The sequence below is a fragment of the Odontomachus brunneus genome, unplaced genomic scaffold, assembly GCF_010583005.1.
Source record: "Odontomachus brunneus isolate Ranch 3 - 2012 unplaced genomic scaffold, Obru_v1 Obru_scaffold_027, whole genome shotgun sequence".
Lineage (NCBI taxonomy): Eukaryota > Metazoa > Arthropoda > Insecta > Hymenoptera > Formicidae > Odontomachus > Odontomachus brunneus.
Window position 1 is genome coordinate 2107214 of NW_022639477.1, and position 26319 is coordinate 2133532.

Genomic DNA, 26319 nt, shown 5'->3' on the forward strand with positions numbered 1-26319 from the left:
CGCGTCGATTGAGCCTACTTTCATCGAAATCGGAGATGAGGCCGCTAAACTGGATAATTACCAAAATAAACAACAAGATAGATTAATATTTATCTAACAATTCCTGAAGATGGATGGAAGTGCACCAATCAAAACAGAGTATTTACATCCAGCAAATAATCTAACACGAAAACAAGCACCGTGTGTCGCTGGTTTTATTCTATCTTTGTTATATGTAGTCTATATATTTTTCAGGATAGGTTAAAAACGTATTACCTATTGCTGAATTGTCTCAATACAATACAGAAAGAATCATTAGCTAGATGCTGTTTATAGCCATCACTACTCGATTCCTCGTTAAAGAAAGTGGCGGCTCGTAGCAGAGACTTTGGAACTAATTTACAGAAATAATGAGTTGAATTCACAAACAGACACAGCCAACCACAACGCCGTATGCCTAGAGATATTCTAGAGATCTATAAACAGTAACATATAATTGGATGTGTCCGGTTGTCAATGTGCGCATCTGAGACTCACTCTTCTTTTTAAGCGCTTCAAAGCGTTTGTAGCATCTAGTGGATTGTACCCTTCGACTCGTTATTTTTATAAGTTAGTTCCAAAGTCTTCGCTACGAGCCGCCACTTTCTTTAATGAAGAATCGAAGTAGTGGTGGCTTATAAACAGCATCTAGCTACTAATTTTTTTTGTATTATATCGAAGACATGATATAACTTGACAATCGGTTATAAGACATTTTTTTAATTTAAACGAAGAGACTGTCGTAGTAGAGACATTACGCAATTAAGATAAAAGTTGTGTTTTGATATTTACGACCAGTATTGAAAATCTACAGTTTGTGTCACATAGATTTCAATACTATAGATTTTCACAATAGATTGGCAGTGAATATCGAAATACAGTCAAATTCTACCGAGCAAACAATATTTTTCTGGAATTTTTACTGCTTGGAGTTATCGCCTGTAGAATCTTCGACATTTCTCGACTTTCGTATACGACGTCGATGACGATCAGTCTCAAATATTTCATCATCAAACGGAATAGTGAATTAGCAATGCCGTATTAGGGTTTTTATGCTTTATATGTGTAATGAGATGATTCATCACGCGTGATTGTGCACGTAATATTGTGAACTGTGAGTGTAACTTGTCGCTTCAAATTATAATCATTTGATCGTTTGGTATTTGTTGTGTATAATAATAATTTAACGATGGATCTTTTCGCAGATTATGGAGGAATCGTGTAATGCGACTGTGTCTACTAAGGTCGTCGAGGAGAATGGAAACGTGAGTATTCTACATAGTGATAGACTTTATAAATTCATCATCAATTGTGTGCCAATTAAAAGGTTTTTGCTCCTGACTTGTCACTCGACATGACAAGATTAATTTCCATAACTAACGCTCATATTCTTGTGCAATCTGCATTTGCTTTAAGTTTTATACTAATCGTGTGGCTATACAGAGTAAATATTGTGATAAAAATTACTTTAGGATTTTACATTTTATTCTTTAAAATTAAAAGTATCATATTTCATTTTGTACATACACAATGTTATATACGCAAATGGTAAAACTGTATTATATTGATATTATAATATAAATTATTAGTAAATTTGATAATGTGTTAAATTTACAATATATAAAACATTTAAATAACTACAATAATTTTAGTGAAATATCAAATGTGTTAATAACATTTTCAAAGCAATATATAGCAATTTTAGTCATAATTTCTGTATAAGATTTCTGTTTAAGATTATATATATTTTATTGTAATTTTTTGACACAATATTTTCTCCATGTGTTCAACTTGTAAATCCACTTGCAATTTCATTGGTACGCAGTGTGGTGAGAGTGTCAACCTAGAGCCTAGATTCGAATGTCCCATTTGTCTAACATGGCTACGCGATCCAGTTTTAACATCTTGCGGACATAAATTTTGTTCACAGTGCATATATACTTGGCTTCAGTAAGTCTCACTTTATCTAATCAAGATCTTATTGTTTGCATAAGCATTAAATCATTCATCTTCAATTATCAGGAAGGAAGGTGCTTGTTGCCCTGTTGATAGTCGGCCATTGAAATCTGAAAATGATCTCTTCAGAGATCTTTATACTAGCAGAGAAATATCCCAGCAGCGTACATATTGTCCTTATCAGCAATTTGGCTGTCAGATAGAATTATCACCTGTGGATATGGAGGTACACATTGGCCAATGCACTTATAAGAGAAATCTTTCAGAATCTCAAGGTATATTTTTTTTATACAGTCAAATATTTATATTGCGTTTATACTGGATGTATTTTTATAATTGCCGTCTGTAGTAGTGCAAGGTACCACTAATGCTATGACAGCAGAGTCAAAATTGTGGGACCCACCTCCAAAGAAGGAGGCACAAGTTTCAGAGAGGGAAGGACCTCCTGCCAATTGGGAACTTTTACTAAAGTATATTGATCATACTAAACTATGTCGAAATATATCTGCTAAAACAAGTGTAGAAATTGACAAAACTTTATTTTCAGAAACTTGTATGAAAGATTAGTCATTTTGGAACAGGAAAATCGTGAGCTTACCATAACAGTGTCTAATCAAAAAAAACTTTTAACTACACTGCAAACATCAGTTTGCTTTAATCAGGAAGAGATGTGCTTGCGAAATTGCAATGGGGTTTACATATGGAGATTAAAGTCCTTCCAAGAAAAACTCACGGCCATGATCAACGATCCGTTAAAGATGTTTTACAGTCCCGGGTTTTACACGAGTCCAAACGGATATAAAATCTGCGTTAGGATCAACGTATCCTCCAGAGACTCGAGTTATCTCTCCTTACTCTTGCATATTATGAAATCTGAAAACGACGACGCTCTCGATTGGCCGTTTAATGGCACAATATGCTTCGTATTAGTACATCCGCGGAATTTAGAATACAACATACGTGAGAAAGCATCGTCGAGACCGGATCTTGAAGCGTTTCGTAGACCAACATGCGAACTAAATAAACGTAGCTTTGGTTATACCGAATTCGTGCGTTTAAACGACGTGATTGATTTTATGCAACATGACGGTTTAGTTTTTAGGATAGAGGTTCGCGCAGATGTTACTGATGTCCTTCACATTTCTGATTAAGTATTTCTATGCGACACAAGTGATTAAGATTAATTATAATTTACTTTTTTACTTGTGAAATTAATGTTATATAATTTATTATTTTCTAATATTTTCTACGTCAAGTTGTTTACATACTGCAAATATTTTTAGATAATAAATTATCTTTTTTGTCTATATTTTTATTGTAGCTTTTTCTATTATTCAGGCGATATTTGCTTTGAATGCTTTTGTGCTGACAGTGTCATCCTATCTTTGTTGCTCGTTACCTGTCAAAAAAAAATGGAATAATGCTTTCAGCATAAAATCATTGAATGTGTATTTACGAAATGCAACAATTATGCTACTGTTGAATTATTGTCTGAAGTATTTTTTAGATCTATTATAGGCCTGTATTTATAGTAGGGTCTTATATTTAAAACCATCTTAAGTTCCTCTTCAGATACTTCGTAGCCAATGAAACGATCTGTACTTCATCTGAAGATAAACTTCAGGTGGCTTAAGGCTTTTGTAGTGCGATTCTGTAACTCTCTCGTTATTGCAGTTAACAATAGTCTCGTTATCGTTGCGCAACTTTTCTACAGCACGAAAAAGCTGCGCAATAATAACGAAACTATCGTTAACGCAATAACGAATTACAAAATCGCATTACTGACCAGTCACTGCGGCCATATTAGATTGATGACGTCGAAGCGTGGAAAACCATGCTCAAAATTCCTGTGAACCACAGTTAAGTAAAAAGATATCATTATATAAACTTGCAATCTGTTCTACATATTTGTGAAATTCTCCAGATATTCCTCTTTTGCCGAAATAACTTATTATACATGACCACAAGATAAATGTGACAAATTACCTTGTTTTGACAGAAAATCAGTTGTGACACAATGAACATATGAACGAATAATTATTTATACGCATTAAATATCACAATAAGTACAGTATTCGGAGCATTTCCATACTCCCACAATTACATTACATGTGATATGCATTACATTCAATAATAACACTGCAGTTTTAGGAAAAAATTAGTCGTTTGTATCATTAGGTCTGTTTGTTTTCGATGAACTTTGCACTAATGCAATAAATTAGAAACAAGTATACTTTCACTCTAACTTATTGCAATAGTCTGCACTTTGTGAATCACCCTGGCAAAAATAAAAATTGGAGAGTAAATAAAGTGTAAATGAAGAGTGGCGGAAGTGTAAGTGAAACAAAGCGTAAATTGAAACATCGGAACGTAAAGCAAGCGTACTCGCTTTCAATTTACGCTTGTAAGCTTCACTTACACTTCCGTCATTCTTCGTTTACACTTTATTTACTCTTTGATTTTTATTTTCGCCAGGGTAATAATTCATCATTTTGTCATTTACAATCGTGTCATCATCGTCAACGCGGAGTTCTCCTTTCTTTCTTCCTTTTTTCTTTCAATAATAAATTTTCTTTTTTCTAATTTTTTCTTTCTTTAAATAAATGACTCCAGCTATAGCAGCCCCAACGTCATCTTCAACGCGGAGTTTTCGGCTGACTGATTACGAGCTTGAAGCACCGTCTACAATGGCTGCGTTCAGAAAACATAGCTGATCAGTAAAGCGGTCAGTGATTATTGGTCCTTACTGTTAGATCTCTAAATTTAGACCAATTACGTTGACTAATTACTCAACTGTTGTGTAACCGTTGTGTCTCCTGAACGCACAATGGTAAAGTATGACCGTAAGAAGTAAGAGTAAAAAATTAACTAATTATAGTAGATTATTCTTTTTTGACTGTCATTGACATTTGACTGTGATTGTCCATTTCATACTCTTACTTCTTACAACCCGTACTTTACTCCTATTGTAGACGGACCTTTAAATATAAGATCCGACTATAGATACCGATCGTAAATCTGAAAGAATTTAATGATAGTGAAAGCGCGCCCGTGTTCCATGAATGTAGCCATTGGCTGCGTTCAGAAAACACAGCTGATCAGTGAGCGGTCAGTGATTATTGGTCCTTACTGTTAGATCCCTAACTTTAGACCAATTACGTTAACTAATTATTCAACCGTTATATAACTGTTGTGTTTCCTGAACACAACCATTATTTATAAAGCAAATACAACTTTAGTGAAAACCAGTTTTGCTATCCTCTCTTTAACACATTAAACTTGATAGAATTTCATGAAATTATTAATATTAATATTATAATTAATATTAAAAATTAATATTATTAATATTACAAACAAGTTCTACTTTATGAATATTCTGAATTTTAACTGTTAGACTGGAGACACAGAAAAACTTAAGTAGTAAGCAAATTACAATGATAAGACTATTGATCAATTTGCTTCTCGTTTTTTGTGCCGTAATTTTGTGCCGTTTTTTGTGTTTGTATTATTCAGCACATTATTTTACGCCTATTCGAAGAACAGTGTTGGCGTTGTTATGTGATCGATGTGCAACTTCTCGACTCTGAACCGGTTGTTCCAATTACTTGGTAAGTTAACTAATAGTTAAATCATATGTCTGTCTTTCCTTCAATTTAACAAAGATAGATATATGACTTATTATCAGTTAATTTACCAAGAAGTTGGAACAATATGTTATATCTGCGATAATATAATGATAGCATCACTATTGTTAAAAGTTACGAAATAGGTCCTTTAGTGATGAATAATGATGTATATTTTTGCAATTATTTCGTCCGTTTAGAATACGTTAATAAATGTAGAAAAAATTAACTTGTTTCATAGAATGTGTATATATTAGCTGCGTTCGGCATTGTAAATCGAAGACGTCGGATTGCTCTTTTACCTCGAAAATGTACAGAAGTGAGAGAGATACGAGATCTCGTATCTTTTTCATTTCTATATATCTTCGAAATGAAAGAGCAATCAATCTTTGATTTACAATGCCGAACGCAGCTATTGTTACCAAAAATATGTTTTTTACATTGTGCAGCAGGAAAAATAAATGATTATGATATGAAAATATGTTTTTCTTAATATCTTGCGCAATAACATATGTAAATGTCCACTGAGAAAGTGTTATCTGTTTCATTTCAGTGACCTGAATTGTGGAGAAAGTCATATGGTGAAATTCGTGTTACCTTGTACCTATACATTCAGTGTGCCGGCAAATATTACGGGAAAAACAGAGAAATGGAAATGAACTTCATACGCTACCTTTTCATTTTTAATACAGTTTTTATAACAATAGGAGGATTGCTAATTAATTATATAGAACCCTATTTGCCTATATCGTTAAGGCGCATTTTTCGCTACGGTAAATACAATGCGAATATTCGTCATGTCGTAATGGAGACGTTAGAAGTGCCTAAAAGGTAAGTTGAAAGTTAAATATATTAATTTTTTTTAAGTCGAAAATAGTTCAGTGTAATCATTAAAATACTCTTCTTATACCGCAAGCAAATAAATAAAATTTTTTGATAATCAAATTTTAAATATTCCATTTTTAGTTGGTTTAGACACTTTTACATGTTTGCTGCACCAGCATCGACAGTTACACTTTGCTTAATATTTTATAAATATTTTTATAATTGGAAAGTACCCGAAATTGTATTAACATTATTAGATATATCATTTGGAGCGTCTAGAAAACCTTTAGGTATGCTGTTTCTTTTAAGTACTATTACTAAATCTTCACAAAATTACAAAGATATATGTGATCAATTTTTTTTGTTTAGTACCAGCAGAAAATGTAATTATAGCTATTGTTTTATTCAACGTACAGTGTTGGAAGAGACTGTATGAAACAACCTCTGTTAGTATATTTGGTAACAATAAAATTAATGTGTCCCTATATTTGATTGGATATATACATTATGCAGGAGCACTTTTATGTTTCATAGGCGAATCTGAGGGATTTGTTAGAGGTATATCTTTGAAAATTGGCTAATTTTTGAACACATACTTTATTCTGTTTCTTTTTCTAATTACAATATATAATTTTTTGTAGGTTCTCTTTACATAAATAGGCCCTGGAATAAATTGACAATTACAATACTTGTTTGTGCATTGATATTTTTATGGTCCACGTATATGCAGCTTCACACTAACTTTATTCTTGCAAGACTACGTAAGAATAGAGACGGCGTCGTTGTGTCCTACAGTTATAATGTACCATTTCACGGATTATTTGAATATGTATCAAGTCCATTGCAATTTACAGAGATACTAATGTATTTTATGTTATCTCTAATTCTCTGGCAAGCTTCTACTTATCACTACGTTACTTTTTGGGTTATGGCGAATCAGGCAAGTAGTTTCATATTTGTTTCCTCCTCTCAATAGTCAAAATAACGAATAATATCTTTTCAGGCTGAGTGTGCATATTTGAATCATCAGTGGTATCGTAATACTTTTAAAGATTATCCCAAGAAGAGAAAAATTTTAATTCCCTATATCTGGTAGGATAACAGGGATAGATGCACTAAATAACTAAATTTATTACAGTGATTAGAAAATAAAGCTAATCAATATTACTGAGTAATAGCACTTGAAAAATTGTTATTGTATTTTGTTACTCTATAATACTTTGTTTTATATTATCTTTTTATTGAAGAAGAATAATTGTAAATATGGATTATTTTATATTACATACATTATAATAAAGATGAAAATTATAATACATTTATAACAATATAACATATTTTACCCTTTGTTTGTAAAAAAATGTTCCTAGTTTAATTCTCATTCCACAGCAAACAGTAAAGGTTTTTTGTCCTTTTAGATGGAGATCGTGTGAAAATATTTTCCTACATGAATTGGTTATTTGAACAGTAAGCTGAAACATATTATTCTTCACTGGAATGCGGATATGATAATTCTTATCAAAATATTAACACAAAGCATGATAATATTATTAAAATTTTGTAAAATTTTAAACAATATTATCATGCTTTGAATAATAATGATTGTCTGTGTATATGAATTTATAATAGACAAAATTTTCGACACATACCTATATGGATAGCCTTGAGCTTTGTTTCTAAATATTGATAGAAGTAGGCTAAAGAAAATTGTAACTAACGCAAGGCCTATCACAGCAAATATCCTGCGCTTCTTCACATCACCTTTACGAGTTGCAGCTTCGGTCATTAAGATCATTCCTAACACCACTGCTGCATCTTTTTACATCATATTAAGGATATATCAACATCATAGTTTGTGTCTCGAGAGATACTTATGTCTCTTTTCATATAAAATAATGTTTGAATATAGCAAAAGGATACTTAAGAAAAAGACAATGTAGGTTTCCAATATAAACTGTCCTTGAGAGGATCCATGAATATAAGCTACATTTCCATTTGGTGCTCTGTGGATTAAAGGTGGTCCCCTAATATGATTCCACATTTGTCCGGAAGTCATAGTTAATGCTAAGAACTGTGAACAGATAACTTACATCTCATTTGTTTAAAAAACTGCAATAAAAGGATTCAAAAAGGACATACCAAAGCACCGAGACCCCAGATGCCTCTATTGTGAATAAAATCTAAGTTGTTACGTCTTAAATAAAGGAAACTTCCTATGATAACCAGCAGCATCACTAACGCTATCGTGCCGGAATAATTTGGCGGTCTAAATACTCTGATCTATAATTAACAATAAAATATCATAAAAATATGATTATATGAATGTGTGTATTATGAGATAAATACTGATGCAATTGTAATATAGCTACATCATGATACATGTAATACAACTATATTGCAGTACTACAAAGTTTTACAAGTGTTACCTGAATATCTGTACGCTCACTGATCCATTTTGCTATTGCTTCCGCGGAAAATCCTACTCTTTGAATATCCATAGTATCAGCAGGCTTTGGCTTGCCCTTTGGTGGAAAATGCATGTACACTGGTGCAGTATTTAGTCTCATCTGCAACAATATGTTTCTATGAGTCTACTGGAAAAATTGCTATAATAAGAAGTTCAAATTTAATTTCTTTTTACTTAGATATAAAATCATAATGATTATATTAGATGTAATGTAAAATCATTATATATGAAAAAAAAGTATTAAAGATTAAGAGAAAGAATATAAGTATTAAAAAGATTAAATGCTATATATCCACTAAACTCTAAAGGAAATACATTAAACATTGCAAAAACATGTTTCCACATTATGTATATCTTATATTTGTGTAATATTTTCTCTTACCAACTGAAATACATCAGATCCTTCATCAAAATCGATAGAAACAAAGTACAACTTGTTGGAATATGTTTGAGAGTACCGAAATGAATTGGCTACTATGTTAAATTCATCATTGGCATGTCTGAAATAATAAATTATTGTATAAGCACATGCTTTCTCTAGTACGCTTAAATGGAGCACCGATATCTGCAGGTTTACCTGCAAATCTGACATTGCCTCTGAGGTGCCATAGCGGTAAACATAACTATAACAGAATAATTCCTTGGAGTAGCTTTAATGTACTGTTTAAATTTTGGCCAATTAAATTTCTGTACCGATCTCTTCATTGCCATTTCCATTAATTGTTGTACACGTTCTCCCAGGGAGGAGCCTTGATTCTGCAAAAGCAAGACGTGACATTTGTTGAAAGAAGCACACAGGAGACGGTTCATTTGTTAAGCGAGTAAAATATTGTGGAATCCTTACGTTTTTCGTTCTGTACTGACAGGCGACATAGCTTAAGCTCAAAATGGAAAAAAGCAGGAATGTAACGTAGAGCTTGTACTTCATCGTGAAGGATTCCGAGGAGGACTGATATGCTATGAGAAATTTGGAGATTTAGCAGGAAGAATATATTTCTATCGGCGAAACATTAGCGGTCACTGGTAATCGCGTCGACGATATCGCGCTAATCCCTATTGGCCTGTTCGATACAACGTGGCATTTGACGTGCACTCTGTTAATTTGAACGTATCACAGCCGGATACTTTTTGTGCTTATTTGAGTTGCAAAGAATAATAAGTTCGTCTTGTGTACTGTAGTGATCGGGAACAAAAGTTCTTTTAACTTGTCATCAAAACGTGCTATATAAAAGAACGTCTGACTTACCGTTGAGTTGTACCACTTGAAAGTAAGTGGCCGTTTGGCCTGTCGTTGAGTCGTACTATGACCTCGATTCTTTTCGTCAAGGATGGTGGCGACTCGTAGCGGAGATCTTGAAAAACAGAGATTGCATTAGAGAGACAGAGAACACAAGAGCATTGCAAGCAAACCGTAGGGAAGACAAAGAAGGAAGGATCAGATGGAGCCGTTGTGTCAGCGACTTATGCGATTGGTCCCTCACGCAATATGCACACACGAATCGCCACGCGTGAGCGTTGGATAACCGTCGTTTTAAATCGAAATAACCGGTATAGCGAGCTCCTCGAGGAGAATCGTCCGTGCAAGCGAGCAGTGGTCGACGCAGTCGTGTGGCTTTCGGTTCGTGGATTTTCTTCGGCGTGATCGACGTGCAAGTCGCGGAGGGTGGACGACGGAGGATTCGGACGGAAAAACGTCGAGGTGTCAACGGCCGTCGTCGTCGGGATTCTCTCATCCTCGCGACTTGTTAACGTTTCTTGCGAGGTCAACTGTTTGGGTATTTTTGCGAGTATAGGGGCACGAGAAACGGCGACATGTCCTTCTCTAAGGCGAAGATACAACGCTTCAACGAGATTGCAAGTAAGTCGTTTTGTGTTAATGACGAGACCTGTTGCATGCTCCGGTTCGGTTGCTTAATTCTATTCGGTGCTCTCGTTTGTTCGTCCGTTTCTCTACGTGCTACGACGGGACTCAGAACGGACTCGCCATCATCAATAAGCAGCACGATAAACATGATGACGCGTTGGCGGGAAAATTCTCGACGACGAATCACGGTTGGACATAACGTACAATTTTTGCTGAAATCTGCCCTGCAATTTTTGCCACGATAATCTCTCCATTCTGTGAAACAAATTTACACTCCGGTGACTTCGATATTATCGCGACCTTTGCATTAATTCGCTAAACTTGTATCTCCAAATATATATTTTTTTGTATCACATTATACGAATGTTTTGCATTTTTGTGAATATAATATATAATAGTCATAGCTCACATTTATATATTTTAATTACGTATATAAAATATAATTTCCATGCGACCAAGTCAAATAACTCAAATGTATTTCATGAATTTGTACAATTTTTCGAAATACATTCTGATAGGACGCACGCGAATACGAAAGAACAGATACTTGTTTATACTTGTCACGTGTCATATTTTAACTGATTACGACGTGGGTGCGTTGCTCCGATAGCGTTGAACGTATTCTTGCTGCACACATTCGCCAATCCATTTATTTCTTCGATCGCATTTGTCTTCTGATTACACCTCATTATCCTTTCTACCTTTATTTACCCATTTTGCGATATCCCTGCCATGTCGGGTACAGACGTTCAAGCGACGAGAGAAAGAAAGAAAGGGGCAATATCATATTTTATTTCTTATTTCTCATATCTTATCCTTATATAAGACTACGTCGCGGTCCGGGGCCTTTTAAATTTTATATATCGATCCCTGCGGGGAGAAAAGATGTGCGACAATAAAAGCAGAGGACATTTTACTCGCGTGGACGACGACGAAGGAGAAGATGAGGAGGACGAGGATGACGATGGGGTGGCCAGGAACGTTGCCGACTACACCTGGTTATTCTACGACCCCATCGAGATGTGTCCCCTGCATTCAGAACAGCTGTCTCCCTATTTGCGCCCGCTCCCCATGTACGGTACGACGCGCGCCAAAAGGAAGTCCATTTAGCCGCGCTGTTCTTCCCTCCCTCCTCCTCCTTTGTCTACCCCCTTTTATCTTCGTCCTCGAATCGATCGATACCGCGCAATGTGTATTATTTAAGAATAGGCGCCAGTGTTTGTGTTTAAATCCTCGTAGCTTTTTGCCATTTTCAAGAATGCAGATATATTTCTACTCTGAAAATGGATCATCATTATTCCTTCATTTCATGAACACATATATGAATGATATTTTTTTTGCAGGCGAGGCACCTCCGCCAGGCGCCTACGATCCGAAATTCGACAATAAAGTGAAAGGACTAGTGATCGAAAAGACCGATAGATTTCTAGATACTAAGAGCGTGTATAGCGCGGAATGTAACGCGTCGGTGTCCGGGAAGAGCATTGGAGTCATCTCGATCCCCGCTTTTCGTACGGTAAAGATCGCAACGAGTTTCGTCGAGAATTCTTGACATCTCGCAACACTAATTGTTATTTATATAAATCTACGCCCCAGGTAGAACAAATAGTCAAAATAATGTCAATCTGACGTTATTTTCAACAAAAAACGACGTAAATTTGATCAATATTTAGTCAAAATGACGTCAGATTGACATTTTGACTATCTGTTCTGGGGCTGTTAATTATAAACTATTTATTATTACTTACGTAGTATTAATTATATTTTGTAATGTGACTACTAACGCGGAAGAATTTGCATTGTTCTTTCCTTAAAAAATAGCGCATTAAAAATAATGTTAAACGATGATGACGCAAAATTTGGGTGAATACGCGAGATTCTCGGGAATTGTCGTTTTTGCGTCATAACTAGGATGCGTCGTCATAAATAAAATCGGATATTAAATTACGGATATTAATCGTATTTGTGTACGTGCAGCCTCAGATGCCAAGGAAGTGCACGAAACCGACGGGAGTGGTCACCTGCAAAGCGAAAGTCAAGCTCTCAACTTCAGCTCGAAGTCAGAACATGAAGTACGAATCCAACCAGCACCTCGCAGATCTTGAAGTGGAATGTTTAAACAAGGATAAGACTATACAGGAACAAGAGAAGTACATTGAGGAAATGAAGGAAGATGTGCGGAAATTACAAGCTGAACTGGAGGAATTGTGCAAGAAGCAGATCGAAACGGAGGAGCAGCATACGAAAGATTTAGAGACAATGGTTGATATAGTTTTAAACAGAAGCTACTCTTGATATCGACGGAACGCCGTCGCGATGTTTTGTTGTATTTTTAATTGTTTCTCTTTTAACTTGCAGGCTAAGTTGCAACAAGAGGTACTAAACAATCATGACAAAAAACATGAAGCAGAAACGCAGATATTTCGCTCGCAATTATTGGAAATGTCCGAAGAGAAAGAGCGTGAATTCTCAGCGCGAAAGACGATCGAGTCGGAACTTCGAAATCGCGCGGCTGAACTATCAAAAAGAATAACAACATTGGAAGTTGAATTGTGCGCCAAAAAGAAGCAGAACAAAATGAGGGTAGATTGAACTTTTTTCACTTGAAAAGTGTGATGTAGACCGTTGTACTAAAATTATATCTCTTTTCCTTTATAATAGATGACGTCTCTTGAAGTGCGCATCGTAGAACTTATAAACACAGTAAAGATGGTGGAGCATGATCGCAATACCGAGATTGAATTATTACACACGGAAAAAGATCTGCTCGATGTGCGTATCGCAGATTTAACACAGGAGCAATCTAATCTCGAAGCTAAATTGGAGAAGAGACAGAACGTTATTTTGAGGCTTCAAAGTCAGTTATCCACTCTGCAATGTGAATTGGACGAACTTAAAGCCGAATACGAGAAGCTGGCCGACGATTCTATCAAACGAACTTCCGATCTTACTGACAAACACGAGAAAGAAATTAAATGTCTGCAAGATCACTTCGCGAAAGAAAAAGAGGAATTGTTAATCTCAAACGAGACGCTTAAATCAAGTGCGGAAACGAAGTTACACGAAATAGAAGAAACAAATTCTTTCCTTACGAAAGAACTGAAGGACGTTCAAAGACTTTACAAAGATGTGCGTATCACACTATGTGTATTACGCGTATCGCGTGAACGACTTTTAACTATGTAGTATTTTATAAAATCTTTTTTACTCATATTTTAGGTGTCTCAGCGTTTATATGAGGCTCAAAAAGAACTGGAGGATTCGAACAACGAGCATGCTCTTACAATGGAAAAATTTCAAGATCATTTGATTGACATGAAGTATCGGTATGCTGAAGACAAGTTAGAGTTGGAGCAATTATTAAAGCTTACCAAAGAAGAGTACATGAGAAAACTGGAAAATGTACGATGATTTAATTCGCTATTTCAATAATAGCAGACATAATAGCATACTTTTGTAACTTTTGTAATTACCTGTAACGATAATTAAACACATCGCATCGCTTTATATCGCAGGTTACAATAGCGCGAGATAAGGAGTTGGATGATTTGAAGCAAGCTTCCGAGAAGAAGATTCAAGAAGAAAAGAAACGCATGACGGAACATACCCAGAAAATGATCGAGAACGCGGAGGCCGTTACGAGAGAAACATTAGCGGCATGCCGCGCTGAGAGCGAGGAGCGAGTAAAAAGAGCAATCGTTGAATGCGATGCGAAAGTAAGCGGGTCACACGTGCGTAAAATGCCAAACATCACTGACTGATTATTCATTTTCCTCTAACACTTGCGTGAACATCTGGGGGAATCTCGCGGGGATGGAGTGTTGTGCTCTTCTCCTCTGTAGATGTTGCTTCTTTTCGCTTTTCGCCAATTCGCTTTCTGTGATGTTTGAGAATATTTCTTGTTTCCCGTTATAACGGAGCAGGGTGTTCACGGGATACTAAAATGGGGCTCGTGCTTTTAGGTCAACGCCATGATCAGAGAGGCGCGAAACACCGTGGAAGAGGAGATGCAACTTGCTGCCGAAAGATACAAAGCGTGTTTGGCTCGTATGGAAATGGAGCGTACTGCATTAGACGAGAAACTTTCACAGAGGGACGCCGAAATCACCAAGCTCTCTGCGACGCTCGAGGAGCTAAGATCGTCCGTGGAAACTCAGGTGACTATCGCGACGTCAAAATTGATGACACTGCCTGTAATGCGATGTTGTCACGATAAATTGTGACTTTTAGGAAAGTTTTAGTCAAAGTTTGCAAGTTGAGTTAGATAAGGCAGAAACCGAATTAGCGGAGAAGAGGGAAGAATTGAGAGCTCTAAAAGATCACATCAGGACGGAAGCGGCTGAGATGGTCGCTAGAAGGAAGAGGTTTGTATTAGCAAACGTTCATAATATGACTGACTTTTCATCGGTTTTATTTTATCGGTCGATTGCCACCGACAAAATATTTCAAATGTCTAAAATGTTTAGATTTGAGGTAATAATGGCTGAAAATCAGGCATCCGTCGTCGCACTTACTAATCGCTTGGCGCAGAGCAACGCCGAGGTGGAGAGACTGCAACATGAATTGAAACGTGGTGAAGACTGTATACACGAGCACAAAGATCTGCTCAGTGCGATGCGCAATAATTCGCAACTGGTGCACGAACAAGTGCACGCGCTCATGGAAGAACTAGACGCGCAGAGAGAAATGGTGGATCAACTGGAGGCTAGCAGTTTGTCTGAATTCGAAGCGATTAAACCTATTTTTGAGGCGAAAATTGAAAATCTGAAGAAAATAACAGCGAAGGAAATCACAAGACTCAAGGACGATTGTGAGAAAAAGTCTCTTCAAAACGATGAGGTAATTCTACATTCGATATCGCGCTCAATTGTATTTTGTGATTCGTGAAAATATAAAATTTTTCTTTTTCTAAAAATTAATTTATGATTGAGTTGTTGTATATTCATTGCAGCTTAAAAAACAACTCTGCGAAATGGCGAATAATCTTAGTGAAGCGCAGAATCTATTACTCAAACTAGAGGAACGAAATGACGCTCAAGTGGTCAACATTTCACGATTGGAGCTGGCGAATAGCAAGCTCAAGGAACAATTAAGGAATCGAGAAAAAGTGTTTGAAGAAAATAATCAATTAGTTCAAATCCGAGAAACGCAATGTAAGAAAGCCGTAAATGAGGTACGTGTTTAAATATAACATTAAAATGATAAATTACGAAACAGTGTGTATATTTACTCATACATGGAATATTTATAGACGAATTTTCGGGTGGAAGAACTTACTGAGAAAGTCAAGCTGCTTGAAAATTACAAGAAACATTCAGAGGTACATACAATTTCTAACAACATTATAACATACATCTTTTTTAAATATTTATATTAAATCTCGATATTCATATTGTTTAATATTTCGTAGATAAATATTGTTAAAAAATAAAATATCATTATAGGAACTTCAAAAGTATTTTGAACAGTTATTAGATCAAGAGAAAAATAAACGGGAAACTACAGAAAATGCACTTAAGCAACAGATTCAAGAAGAGAGGGCACGACGAGAAGAAGCTGAAGAGTACGTTCTGATTCGCACAGAAAACAATTTTTGATCGCGATTTTGAGAAAAAAAAGTAACGCCTGTTATTTTCTATATAGGGAGGCCAAGAAAATCGCAGAGCTGAACAGCCGTCTCAAGAAGGATTTCGAGGAGATCAGCGGAAAATATGCAGAAATGATCGGTCATCAGAACCCTAAGCAAAGGATCAAGCACGTAGCTCAGCTAAAAGATAAGATCTACAAATTGGAACAGGTGCGTTGGCTCGTCGTTCTGCTTTTTGCAGTTTTATTATATTACGTATGGAATATTTTAATGGCATTACGTCTATGTTATCACTAAGAACAAACAAAAATGTTCGTACGCGATTTTGTTTGCAAGCACGAGTACCATGCAAATTATTATTTGATACGAACATTGTCAAGTACTATGCCGATTATTATTCAGTTTCGACGGGAACTACCTGTTGATGTACTGTTTAATTACCATTTTATGTACATAATATATGTAAAGAAATAATATATAATAATAACCAGCTATATATTATTTCTTTGAGTGTTTATTAGTTTTATTGACAAATAAATGTTTTTGTTCCGAAGCAAATCCTACATTGTTTTTATTTGTCCAAATACAGCACATGATATTAAGATAGTTTTGTAATAATGTTATAACATCTGTAAACAAATGCATGTTATGATATTGTTTGTGTTTTCCCATCTGTATTTACCTTCGTATCTCTGATTGAAAAGCTAATGATTTCTTTTAGGAATTATCTACCAAGACCCGATTAATCGAACAGCAACAAAAGACCATAGAAAAGTTAAAAGCTGAGGAGAAACGATCTCATTGGAAAGGCAAGGAGAACATCGGGATGGTACATTCAACCCCCATTTCTTCGCCGCATAAGACACTGCCGACGCCGTTAAGGAGTCGAAACGATTAATCTTAACTAGTATTTAAGATTTATCGTTTAACCAATAGTTAAGATTAATCGCCTTAACTTCTTATGGTGTCAACTTAGACTACAAGTACTCGATTCGATGCGTGCGCGAATAATATGCCGAGGAAAAACCGGAAAAACAATCGTCAGAGATTATGATATTAATTTTATTCATATCGTTGAAAAAAGGAATTATATGACGTCAAATATATATATTTTTAAAAAGAGAGAATTATAAATATTGTTAATACCTACTGTTAATTTTGCGCCATTATGTGTTTCAAACTTAGATTAAATTGACCATAACTCGCTTCCACCGTGGCACGTTTTTAGAATTATATAAAAACATATATTTAAGGGATTTTAATTATTTTATATACGATACATAACATTCTCTAGAAATGTATGAAGCATTACTAATAAAATAATGCGCTATGACGCATTTTTCATATCATAACAGTAAATTGCGAGGAGAGAACCTTGTCCAAAGTCCAATGTTGACCTAATGAAAAATTTTCTCATGAAAGAGGGTCGGTTCAGCGTATACGGAACTGTCGAAAACACGTCAAAGTACGTAAGATTAAATTATTCAAACGAGGTCGAATTAATTCTTTCTCAATAATTTCGCAAATCCATTTGAATTGTAAAGCTAGTGTAAACAATTTTGTAAAGTCGGATTTTAGGCGCGTGTATGTATATGCGTGTGTATAATAGCGAGTGTATATTAATTACATACGTCTTGCAGCGAATCGTTTCGAAAGAGATTACGATAGGACCCATTAGAATTATTGACGATTTATTTACGTGATTAGATTTTATTATGCTCGGCCATGCGCCGGGATATGCTGGAATATTCGTGGCGTATGCTCATATTATACATTCCATCCGTGGCAGGCTCTTGACACCAGTAATCACTGTGCTCCGCGAGTATACCGCCCCTTTGAACCTCCTCTCTAAGGTCAATAGGCACATGAATTTTAAACATCGCCGACAACCACCACGATCTAATTAGTTTCCATCTTATCAACGTCTCGTCTATTTACTGTTAATAACGGCCGCCCTCTCGCAGTAAACCAGCGTTTCCTCGCGATGCAAAGATGAACTTAAATAGTTCAATCTCTGTGACAAAACCCAGCGCGGATGTAATTTGCGGCCGAGTGGGAAACTTTCGCCGAACGAATTCGCCGTATTATCGCGTATAATTTTGGATTTTATGCTTCGTGTGATCCTGTCGTGCCGGATTAGCGCCCCGACGTGGTCGACATGTTAAGACGAATTTAAATGAACATAATATTACGATCTTTATTTTCAAATGCAAAGCATACCTAACGACTTGCATTTATTAACCCTTTTAAGCTCGCGTAACTGACTTTTATGAATTAGGATACTAACTATTAATATATAATTAATGCATAATTAATGAATATGTAAAACAAGTTTTGCCTCTCCATAATCTCTTTATTATGTATTTATTTAATTGGCGTTGGAAATATATACAGAATGTTTGAAACAACCAACGCGCAACCAACGCTCGTTTGTGGTCAGAGCTCATGAAATTGCATAAAAGAGTGTCCTCTATTATTTTAAAATAACCACAATAATTATTCCTTTTGTGATCTACAGAATACAGTATATTAATCTTGCCACTGATTACAATAGACGAGACAAAGAAAGAGATTTGAACAATTCGATCGCGAATGAAAGAGTTTATATGTCGCTCGTGTAAGCGTGTTTGCCACACTTTAATCGATCACGATACGCGACTCTTCTAAATGGGCAATAAAAGAGCAGCATAGACACATGCGGAAACGTGTGACAAAGAGATTGCTTTTCATTTCATGTCGCTACATCGACTCATTCACGAGTTGTAACCGTTTAAAGCCGTGGCATCGACGTCAGGCCTCAGCTAGAGTTCCTCTAGTCAGTCTCTGAACACCGGACAATCCGCCATATGTAGAAGCGGGCAGGAGTGAAGGAAAAGATGCAACATGTTTCGTCATTTTATTTATTACAGCTTCTCTCTGACATTCACTTCCATTAAAACTTTTCTTTCGCTTCTATTCATTTCTTCCCTATTATATTTGGTGATTTGAAGATTCTAATCAGAAATCGTTAAACAGAATAGAAAAATCCTCTGCCATTTGGTAAAATACCACCGTAATATATTAATGAGAGAAAATTGGTCAATTTATGCGCAATGGGGCATTAAAATTTAAACACGCTGTATGTTAAAACTTAAATTTTCACCGAATAATTCGAAGCAATGATAAAATAGATAAAATAGCACTTATCATATGCGGATTGCGAGACAGTTCGCAAGAAGATCTCGAGAAAGCGCTGGTATCCACATATCGAAAGCTTATGCGACGTTATACGTTAAGATTGACAGCACAGTCACTCGCACCTTATTGGTCGCATTAATTTCTCGAACTCGTAATCATCGAATACAGTAAAGTCTAAATGGATTGCAATCAAATTTAATTGCACGAATGATCGAAAATATATTGATATCGGCGCTACAGATGTTTGTATGTACATTAATTTTATAAAAGCTTTTTACGTACGAGAAGAACTCTGCGTAAATACTCATCGTTTCGATGTAAATTATAACTTACACGGAGTGTCCCGAAATTAAAATGTACAATATTTTAATAGAGCGTGTGTTCTGCAGCTTTTTTAATTAAATAATGGAAAATCCTAACATAAAAATATTAAGGCCATAATAGAGTCAAAATTGCCCAGTAATATCACGTAGATTTCATAATCATGGACCTGTAATTAGCAAGCACGCGTACTGCATGCTATCATCCGTTATTTATTTTCGTAGTTCAGCTCATACTGATGTTTAGAGTTCAATTGATTTTGTTGTTCGATTTTTTATGTTTAAGTTTCATTATAGAAGAAGCAATTAGTTGATATTAATTAAAGATCACATTCGATTCTTTTTTTAGTCATACTTTCTCTAGTTTTAAACGATCAAAAATGACGAATTTTTCGCGGGAATTAGATCGCAGGAACGAAGCACGCAAATGTTAAAATATCAATTTCTCTACTTAATATTTCACATAAATTCTGACAGATTTGTGTTTTATCTATTCATTCGAGGATTAAAGTTACAAAGGTACTCGATATATTGAGACTTAAAAATCGACCAAACTTAAACAGCAATGGACGTGATTTTTTTTGAAGTTGCCGACAAGCAAGAAGCAAAATTGCGAAGTCGCCTGGGAAATCCGCGAACCCTTCTCTATCCAGAATCCTTACAAGAAAGAACGAAGGAAAGAAAAAAGATCGATCGCGTTCGTCGAATGACCCCGCTTTCACAATTGACTCTATTTTGCGTCTCGCATCCGAGCGTGCGCGCGGTCGTTCGCGAAAGAAGGGCTCCGTTTATACGCTGTCCTCGTCGAACGACACGCACCCCTGTAGCGCGAAAGGGTCAGGGAGGCGAAAGGTAGGAAAAGAAGTAGTGAGCCGGAGCCTCTCGATTGGTCGTCGCTGCAAGGATCTCGGCTGCAGAAAAATTACCGGTTATTGCTGCATGTATACGGTGTACGCGCTTACGACGCGCGCACGGCGGTATGCAGGGTTGACCTTTAAGGGGAGGTCGGGGATTGACGCGGTGAGCGCGAGTCGCCGGAAGGGATTTGAGCGTGAGAGAGCTTTCCCCGTGCTACCGATAATTACCCCCCAATGGTCAGCAACGGCGGGAAAGCGGGTCTCTCACCGCCGCCTTTGGACCTACCGAGTTCCTGCATTCCCGGTCCTCCGCATTAAGCCGAACGGATTAACGGATACGTCGAATCTCCTGCTGTCGTGTTACTTCCACCCTCGGCGCCGACAGCGCGACGTTGTATGTAAGCGAGCACCTTGCGTCTATTCGCGCGTTCATTTCCACGACAGATCTAATTTACGCGAGAGGGAAGCAGAGGAGAAGAGAGGAGAGGAGAGGAGAGGAGAGGAGAGCAGAGGAGAGGAGAGATGAGAAGAGGTGAAGTAAGGTGAGGCACGTCTCCGGCCGATTTCGATCGAGTCTCGTTCTCTCTTTCAGGATCAATGATACCATCGACTCGGTGCGTCTTCGCGTCTATGGTCGGATACGGGATTCCGTAAGGCGAGGCGTTCAAGTGTTCACCTTTCCCGGCTGTACTTCAAGTTTGAAGTCTCGGCGACGAAGTCCTCGCCGCTTATCCTCGCGTCAAGTCGCCATCAACACCGTGGAAAAAACAATGGTCTGGTGACGCGATCTGACGTTTGTTATTGCTGCATACGTGGGGCTTCCATCGAGCGAGTGGAAGTACAGCGTGATTCCTGCTCCATACTAAACACATAGCCGCGTCTTGCGAATGCAAAGGAGATTCGAGTAATCCCGCACGTGTGACGCTGTAATTAAATATTTGTGCGACGCCATGAGGCGGGGAGGGAAGAGGAAGAAGAAGAGGTGCTGGCGGTAGCGGTGGTGATGGAGGAGGAGAAGGAGGCTCCCGGCATAAGTTTGTGTGCCGTCTAATTAAAGAGGCAATTAACTTAATCGCATTGCGCTCGTTCGTTACGGACGCATCCGCCGAGATTCGAGCACTCTTCCCATGCCGTTCGGAAGTTGCACGAATTTCGCATGGGATCACCGCGAGAGAAGCGCGCTCGCGTCCACAGATTCCTGTAGATATTAAATAAATGAGACCGCCGCCGCGGATGGTATCGACCTAACTGCATCCAAACTCGTGAGAAAGCGGACTTGATTATATCGGACGCGCTCCTCAGTTATTTCCGCAACTATATTGTGTCCCGAGTGTATCGATTATGCGCAACTGCATAACGTAAGATTTCTTCTTGTTTTGTTTGCTCAATTTATTTCCCTTCAGTTGGACCTACTTCGCTCCCCTGATGCTCGAAATTGGATAGATCTGATGATTTTACTAACGCGGGTGGTAACGAAAAATTGCCAACAATTTCAGAAACTAATCGCATTTGTCGCATACGTGTTACGTTTCACACATTTTCGGTGAAAATCGTTGGAATTTGTAACGACGCGAAAATGATGACGCGACTAACGAATAAATTTCAAACGGAAACACATGTAAGCAGTAAAGCAGCCCTCGAACCACATAGTTCGCCCGACTGTAACGTCGATTGTCACTGTTTATCATTGTTACCGTCGGTATTTGTCGGCGTTACGTATAGCTGGATTGGTTAAGTGTGTTTTTGGCCACATTCCCAATGCGGATTTTTGCATCTCGATGTCCGTCTCGCAAATTAGCGTCCGAGCGATACCGGAATAACGGAATATCGGCGGTGCATGCTCGTTTTATAACGGGCAATCAGAAAGCGGGATATGTCCACATCGGAGATTAATAGTAAAACACGCTCGGTGTTCTGCAAATTTGTATTTTGCGGAATACGCGCTTCCTCCGGCGGGCCCCGAATCTTTTCGCTCGCAGACACGTGATATCGGGCATGAATCGCGCGCGAAATGTCGAATTCACATCAACGATTTTCACGGCGGATTGTACATTCAATCGCCAATCATTTCCGTTGTATTCCAAAAATCAGTCATATTTAATATCAGCGATCTCTCCCTGCGCGCCGTCCTGCCTCCGATGTTAATACCAGCAATTATTTTCCTCGCGTTAACGCAGCTGTTCCCGAATTGTCGGCTTTATTAATATTAACCGTTTCCGTAACGTTACGTTATCCGGAGAGATCGTGACGCATCGATAACCGATTTCCGAGATCGTTTACATCGCGCTGAATTCAATACGCAAACTTGATTTGAAAAATGAACAGAAATAATGAATATTTTTGTAATGAAGCGTATTATTTTAACACTACATATGATCATCGATTGTCGCGTGCGCGCACAAGAAGGGGGAGAGAGAGAGAAAGAGAGAGAGAAAGAAGAGAAAGAAACAGTTATAAAAACGTGGGGACAGAAAACTGGAAACCGCCGGAATCTGATGATGTTTCACGTGCGAACTTTCGTGGATGAAGAGTGAAGAAGTGTACGAACACGTAACGTAAAAACGGAAAAAGCGATATTGTACGACAGGATACGAGGAGAGAATCAAAGTGTATTAAGGAGGCGTAGAAGGCAACAAATGGGTTTCGCGCGCGCGCGAGAAAGAGGGAGAGAGACCCACGGAATCACGGACGGCTTCGTGACCGCGCGACTCGAATCGTGACTCATTCGTGACCGGGTTTGGGATCTGACCTCGTCGTGGTCGTCGTACACGGTCTAACCATTACGTTAAACTCTGAACAGTAGCCGAAAAGAAACGATAAGAAGAGAGAAAAGATCCGTGGTCGCGCCACTTAGCCGCTCGAAATTACCGCGGGTGATCCCCGTCTGTCCCTGTCCCCGGCCCGTTCTCCCAAACCATTTCCATGCCGTAATACCGAAAATTACTCTCTCGCCCCCTACCCTCTCTACCGTCCTCTCTCTCTCTCTCTCTCTCTCGTCGGACAGATAGCCGAAGTGTATTTGTAGAGCAAAGTGGCTGTGCACGATCAGCACGCGCTCGCTCTCGCTCGATGCCCGATTACGCTACCTCGCCGAGTTCCTAAATCGGGAATTTTCTTAATAATTCTCGCCGTGTACGACACGCGACATCGCGGACGGGAAATGGGAGCGACCGCGGCGCTAATTGGGGCGGCACGAAAGTCGGAATAGCGCGTACCCTGGTTTTTCCTTTTTACCCCATTATTATCGAGGAGTTACACGAAAATTATGCGCCACCGGGAAAATATCGGGTCGTTACAAATGAAGGATGTGAGAGGGGAAGAGTAGCCGGGCGTTGCATTTTAATTTTTTTCTTTTCTCACTGTTCTCCTTTTGCGGTAGAATCGCGACTCTTCGGCTGTACAGAGTGTTCCAGAAATCTCAACGTTAAACGCAACGGAAGAATGATTCCAAATTCGTCGAATATTTTCGTTGGAATCAGGACCAGGGACTCGAGTAAACACGACCTAATTAATTTTTGAATTTCAAATCTCTATACAAATGAAACGGTAGATCGCAGAATTGAAACGATTATTAGTTCATCGAAAAAGAAAGTCAAATATCGATCGGTACCTTCTGTTTCTTCTTCTTTCCTTTCCTTGTAAACTCACGAGTACGTTAATCGTAGGAAACTAAATATTAGAACGCAATTGCGAGTCTCGGGAATACGCAACGGTTGACGGCGTCAGCATTTCGAAATTCGTGGATTTGCGGAAACGCTGGGGAAAAAGGAATTGTGCGCGCAGAGATGCGGTTGAGAGAGTGATACGTCACCTAGACCGTGGCTCCAATCCAAAATAGACCGTACAACAGGCGTGTAACATTAATTTGCAAGTAGATTAAATGCATTTTCGTGCCGACGACGTACGAAGGCACTCTCTCTGTGCTTTCTCATATTTCCAGCCGAGGCCGTTCGCCGGCCATTATTAATCGGACGATATTACGAGCGCGCGCGCGCGCGCACGCGAGCTATATCGGCCGCTCCCGTATTCCAGATTTAATATTTCATCCCGCGGGTCTTTAAACCGCTCCGATTGGAAAGCGGTGTATCGTTCTCGGGATCTTCTCTCTCTTTCTTTCTTTCTTTCTGTCTCCCTCTCGCTCTCTTTCCATAGGATGTATAATTTTCTCGAATCTATCTTTGTAATTCGGGTTAATCCGCGGTCGCGAGCCGCGCACGTTCGCATGATTAAGTAGTTAATTCGCTGTGGCCCGCGGAATCGAATCGGCGTGAATGCAGTTTTTAAGCACTGGGGGAAGATAAATCTCGCGTATCCTGACGAGGATATGCTCTCGCGATGCAAACAAGGTTAGTTGGCGAGAAATCAGCAGGGTTCCTTTATGCGCGTCGTCGTGCAGCGATGATACTTACAGGAAAGTCTAAAATGATGTATTGCGAACTCAAGCGCGGAACGTTAAAGTACTCGCGCGATTTATGCAAGACGAGTTTCAGCGAACAAGAGGATATCGATTTCTGTTTTCATTTCGACATTATCGCCTGACATAATTGATCACCGATGTACGTCAAATTTTCCATATAAACACACTTTACGAATAACAATCCTACGTAACTTTTATCATATTTAGAAATATGTACGAGAGATTATAAATTGTCGCACTGAATATTCCACGAATGTATACCGATAAGTGTTAATTTCAGAAAGCGCGAGTGTTTCGATCTGTGACGCTATAAATTTTTATTTGAGCGAAAACGAATGCCTTCATACGAATTATTATAACTGCATACGTTTATCACGATTATTCGCACACAATAGAATTAACCGCGGAATACGGACTCGAAATAACTGCGCGAGTTACCGCGTCGCTAAATATTTAAAAACACCGACATTCAGCGCAAGAGATTCATCGCAATTGTACGCGAGTTCGCTGAAACTCGTATTAACACGATCGTAGGCAAGGTCGGTTCTACATTGTGGAGGAGTCGACCACAATCGTCCGCCGCAGCACATCGAAGCGACAGATTTAGAGTGTGTGGTGTAACGATTTCCGCGGAACTTACGTCACGCGTGTTATTTTCAATTCTTACAGCCTAACCTGCGAGTGTGATTTTACGAGGAGCAAAAAGTGCCAATTCAATTCCGTCAGAGTCCGCCAAAATTCAAGAAACTTAACCATTGTCTTAGTTGTATCTCGCGAAAGGGGTTTTCAGCCAAGGAATCAATTATTTGGTTTCTCACCGGGCATTGAATCTTAAACCGCACTTAATCCAATCTCTATATTTACACCGGTCGAGGGAAGAAGGGGGAGGAGAAAGAGGAAGACAGAGGGAAGAGAATCGCTGCTGCGCCAGTTGACATCGCGTTTACAGATTGACGGACAAGATTTAATTGATTCGCCGGTAATTTAGTTTGCCGTGTGCTGCGGGGAAGGAAGTTGCGGCGTTAAGGGGCTAAAGTCGTCTCGGAACTTTCGTATCGACTCGCCGCCGCGCGCGGATCTCCTTTGCGAATTAACATTTAAGCCTGCGTAAAATGCAAATAGCCGTGTTCCAGGTCTCGCTCTCTCGGTCTCGGTCTCTCTCTCTCTCTCTCTCTCTCTCTCTCTCTCTCTCTCTCTCTCTCTCTCTCTCT

General features: G+C 38.3%; 5 protein-coding genes across 17 annotated transcripts in view; 3 read left to right on the forward strand and 2 right to left on the reverse strand.

Annotated features, from left to right (window-relative positions):
• Positions 1 to 353, reverse strand: part of LOC116842725 (zinc transporter 1) — a 19761-nt gene extending 19408 nt beyond the window's left edge. For 2 of the 5 annotated variants that reach the window (XM_032812341.1, XM_032812336.1), the window contains exon 1: positions 99 to 249. The gene's annotated coding sequence lies outside the window, so the exon portion shown is untranslated. The other 3 variants (XM_032812340.1, XM_032812338.1, XM_032812337.1) reach the window with 2 other exon arrangements.
• A 270-nt stretch (positions 354 to 623) lies between these two features.
• On the forward strand, positions 624 to 3283 carry LOC116842727 (TNF receptor-associated factor 6). Of its 3 annotated transcripts, none has more exons than XM_032812348.1 (6): positions 625 to 1132; positions 1224 to 1283; positions 1844 to 1968; positions 2041 to 2249; positions 2327 to 2444; positions 2522 to 3283. In XM_032812348.1, exons 2-6 carry the CDS (start codon positions 1227 to 1229, stop codon positions 3123 to 3125), a joined length of 1113 nt encoding a protein of 370 aa, XP_032668239.1. In that variant the 5' UTR covers positions 625 to 1132; positions 1224 to 1226; the 3' UTR covers positions 3126 to 3283. The 3 variants fall into 3 exon arrangements, with proteins under 3 accessions (XP_032668240.1, XP_032668239.1, XP_032668238.1); XM_032812347.1 differs by having other exon boundaries at positions 628 to 1132; positions 2324 to 2444; XM_032812349.1 differs by lacking the exon at positions 1844 to 1968 and having other exon boundaries at positions 624 to 1132; positions 2324 to 2444.
• Positions 3284 to 3324: 41 nt separating this feature from the next.
• LOC116842729 (polyprenol reductase) lies at positions 3325 to 7571 on the forward strand. 5 transcript variants are annotated; one of them, XM_032812355.1, is made up of 6 exons: positions 3325 to 3833; positions 6151 to 6428; positions 6564 to 6712; positions 6792 to 6980; positions 7064 to 7362; positions 7426 to 7568. In XM_032812355.1, exons 2-6 carry the CDS (start codon positions 6247 to 6249, stop codon positions 7516 to 7518), a joined length of 912 nt encoding a protein of 303 aa, XP_032668246.1. In that variant the 5' UTR covers positions 3325 to 3833; positions 6151 to 6246; the 3' UTR covers positions 7519 to 7568. The 5 variants fall into 5 exon arrangements, with proteins under 5 accessions (XP_032668246.1, XP_032668244.1, XP_032668245.1 ...); XM_032812353.1 differs by lacking the exon at positions 3325 to 3833 and adding an exon at positions 3840 to 4699; XM_032812354.1 differs by lacking the exon at positions 3325 to 3833 and adding an exon at positions 4713 to 5394.
• Positions 7555 to 26319, reverse strand: part of LOC116842728 (tumor suppressor candidate 3) — a 41358-nt gene continuing 22593 nt past the window's right edge. The window contains exons 2-10 of one of the 2 annotated variants that reach the window (XM_032812351.1): positions 10133 to 10238; positions 9731 to 9843; positions 9464 to 9642; positions 9269 to 9386; positions 8846 to 8986; positions 8559 to 8699; positions 8340 to 8490; positions 8069 to 8234; positions 7555 to 7891 (exon numbers count right to left, since the gene is read on the reverse strand). In XM_032812351.1, coding sequence (XP_032668242.1) covers positions 7876 to 7891; positions 8069 to 8234; positions 8340 to 8490; positions 8559 to 8699; positions 8846 to 8986; positions 9269 to 9386; positions 9464 to 9642; positions 9731 to 9814 — 996 coding nt within the window. In that variant the 5' untranslated portion in view covers positions 9815 to 9843; positions 10133 to 10238 and the 3' untranslated portion in view covers positions 7555 to 7875. Of the gene's footprint in view, positions 7892 to 8068; positions 8235 to 8339; positions 8491 to 8558; positions 8700 to 8845; positions 8987 to 9268; positions 9387 to 9463; positions 9643 to 9730; positions 10060 to 10132; positions 10239 to 26319 lie in introns of those variants that run through there. The other variant, XM_032812350.1, reaches the window with a different exon arrangement.
• LOC116842722 (hyaluronan mediated motility receptor-like) lies at positions 10406 to 17689 on the forward strand. 2 transcript variants are annotated; one of them, XM_032812318.1, is made up of 15 exons: positions 10406 to 10744; positions 12094 to 12266; positions 12728 to 13012; positions 13109 to 13333; positions 13412 to 13879; positions 13970 to 14152; positions 14266 to 14481; positions 14713 to 14907; positions 14981 to 15114; positions 15217 to 15589; positions 15702 to 15923; positions 16002 to 16070; positions 16195 to 16313; positions 16394 to 16547; positions 17059 to 17689. In XM_032812318.1, exons 1-15 carry the CDS (start codon positions 10699 to 10701, stop codon positions 17233 to 17235), a joined length of 3039 nt encoding a protein of 1012 aa, XP_032668209.1. In that variant the 5' UTR covers positions 10406 to 10698; the 3' UTR covers positions 17236 to 17689. The 2 variants fall into 2 exon arrangements, with proteins under 2 accessions (XP_032668209.1, XP_032668210.1); XM_032812319.1 differs by having other exon boundaries at positions 10699 to 10744; positions 14266 to 14466.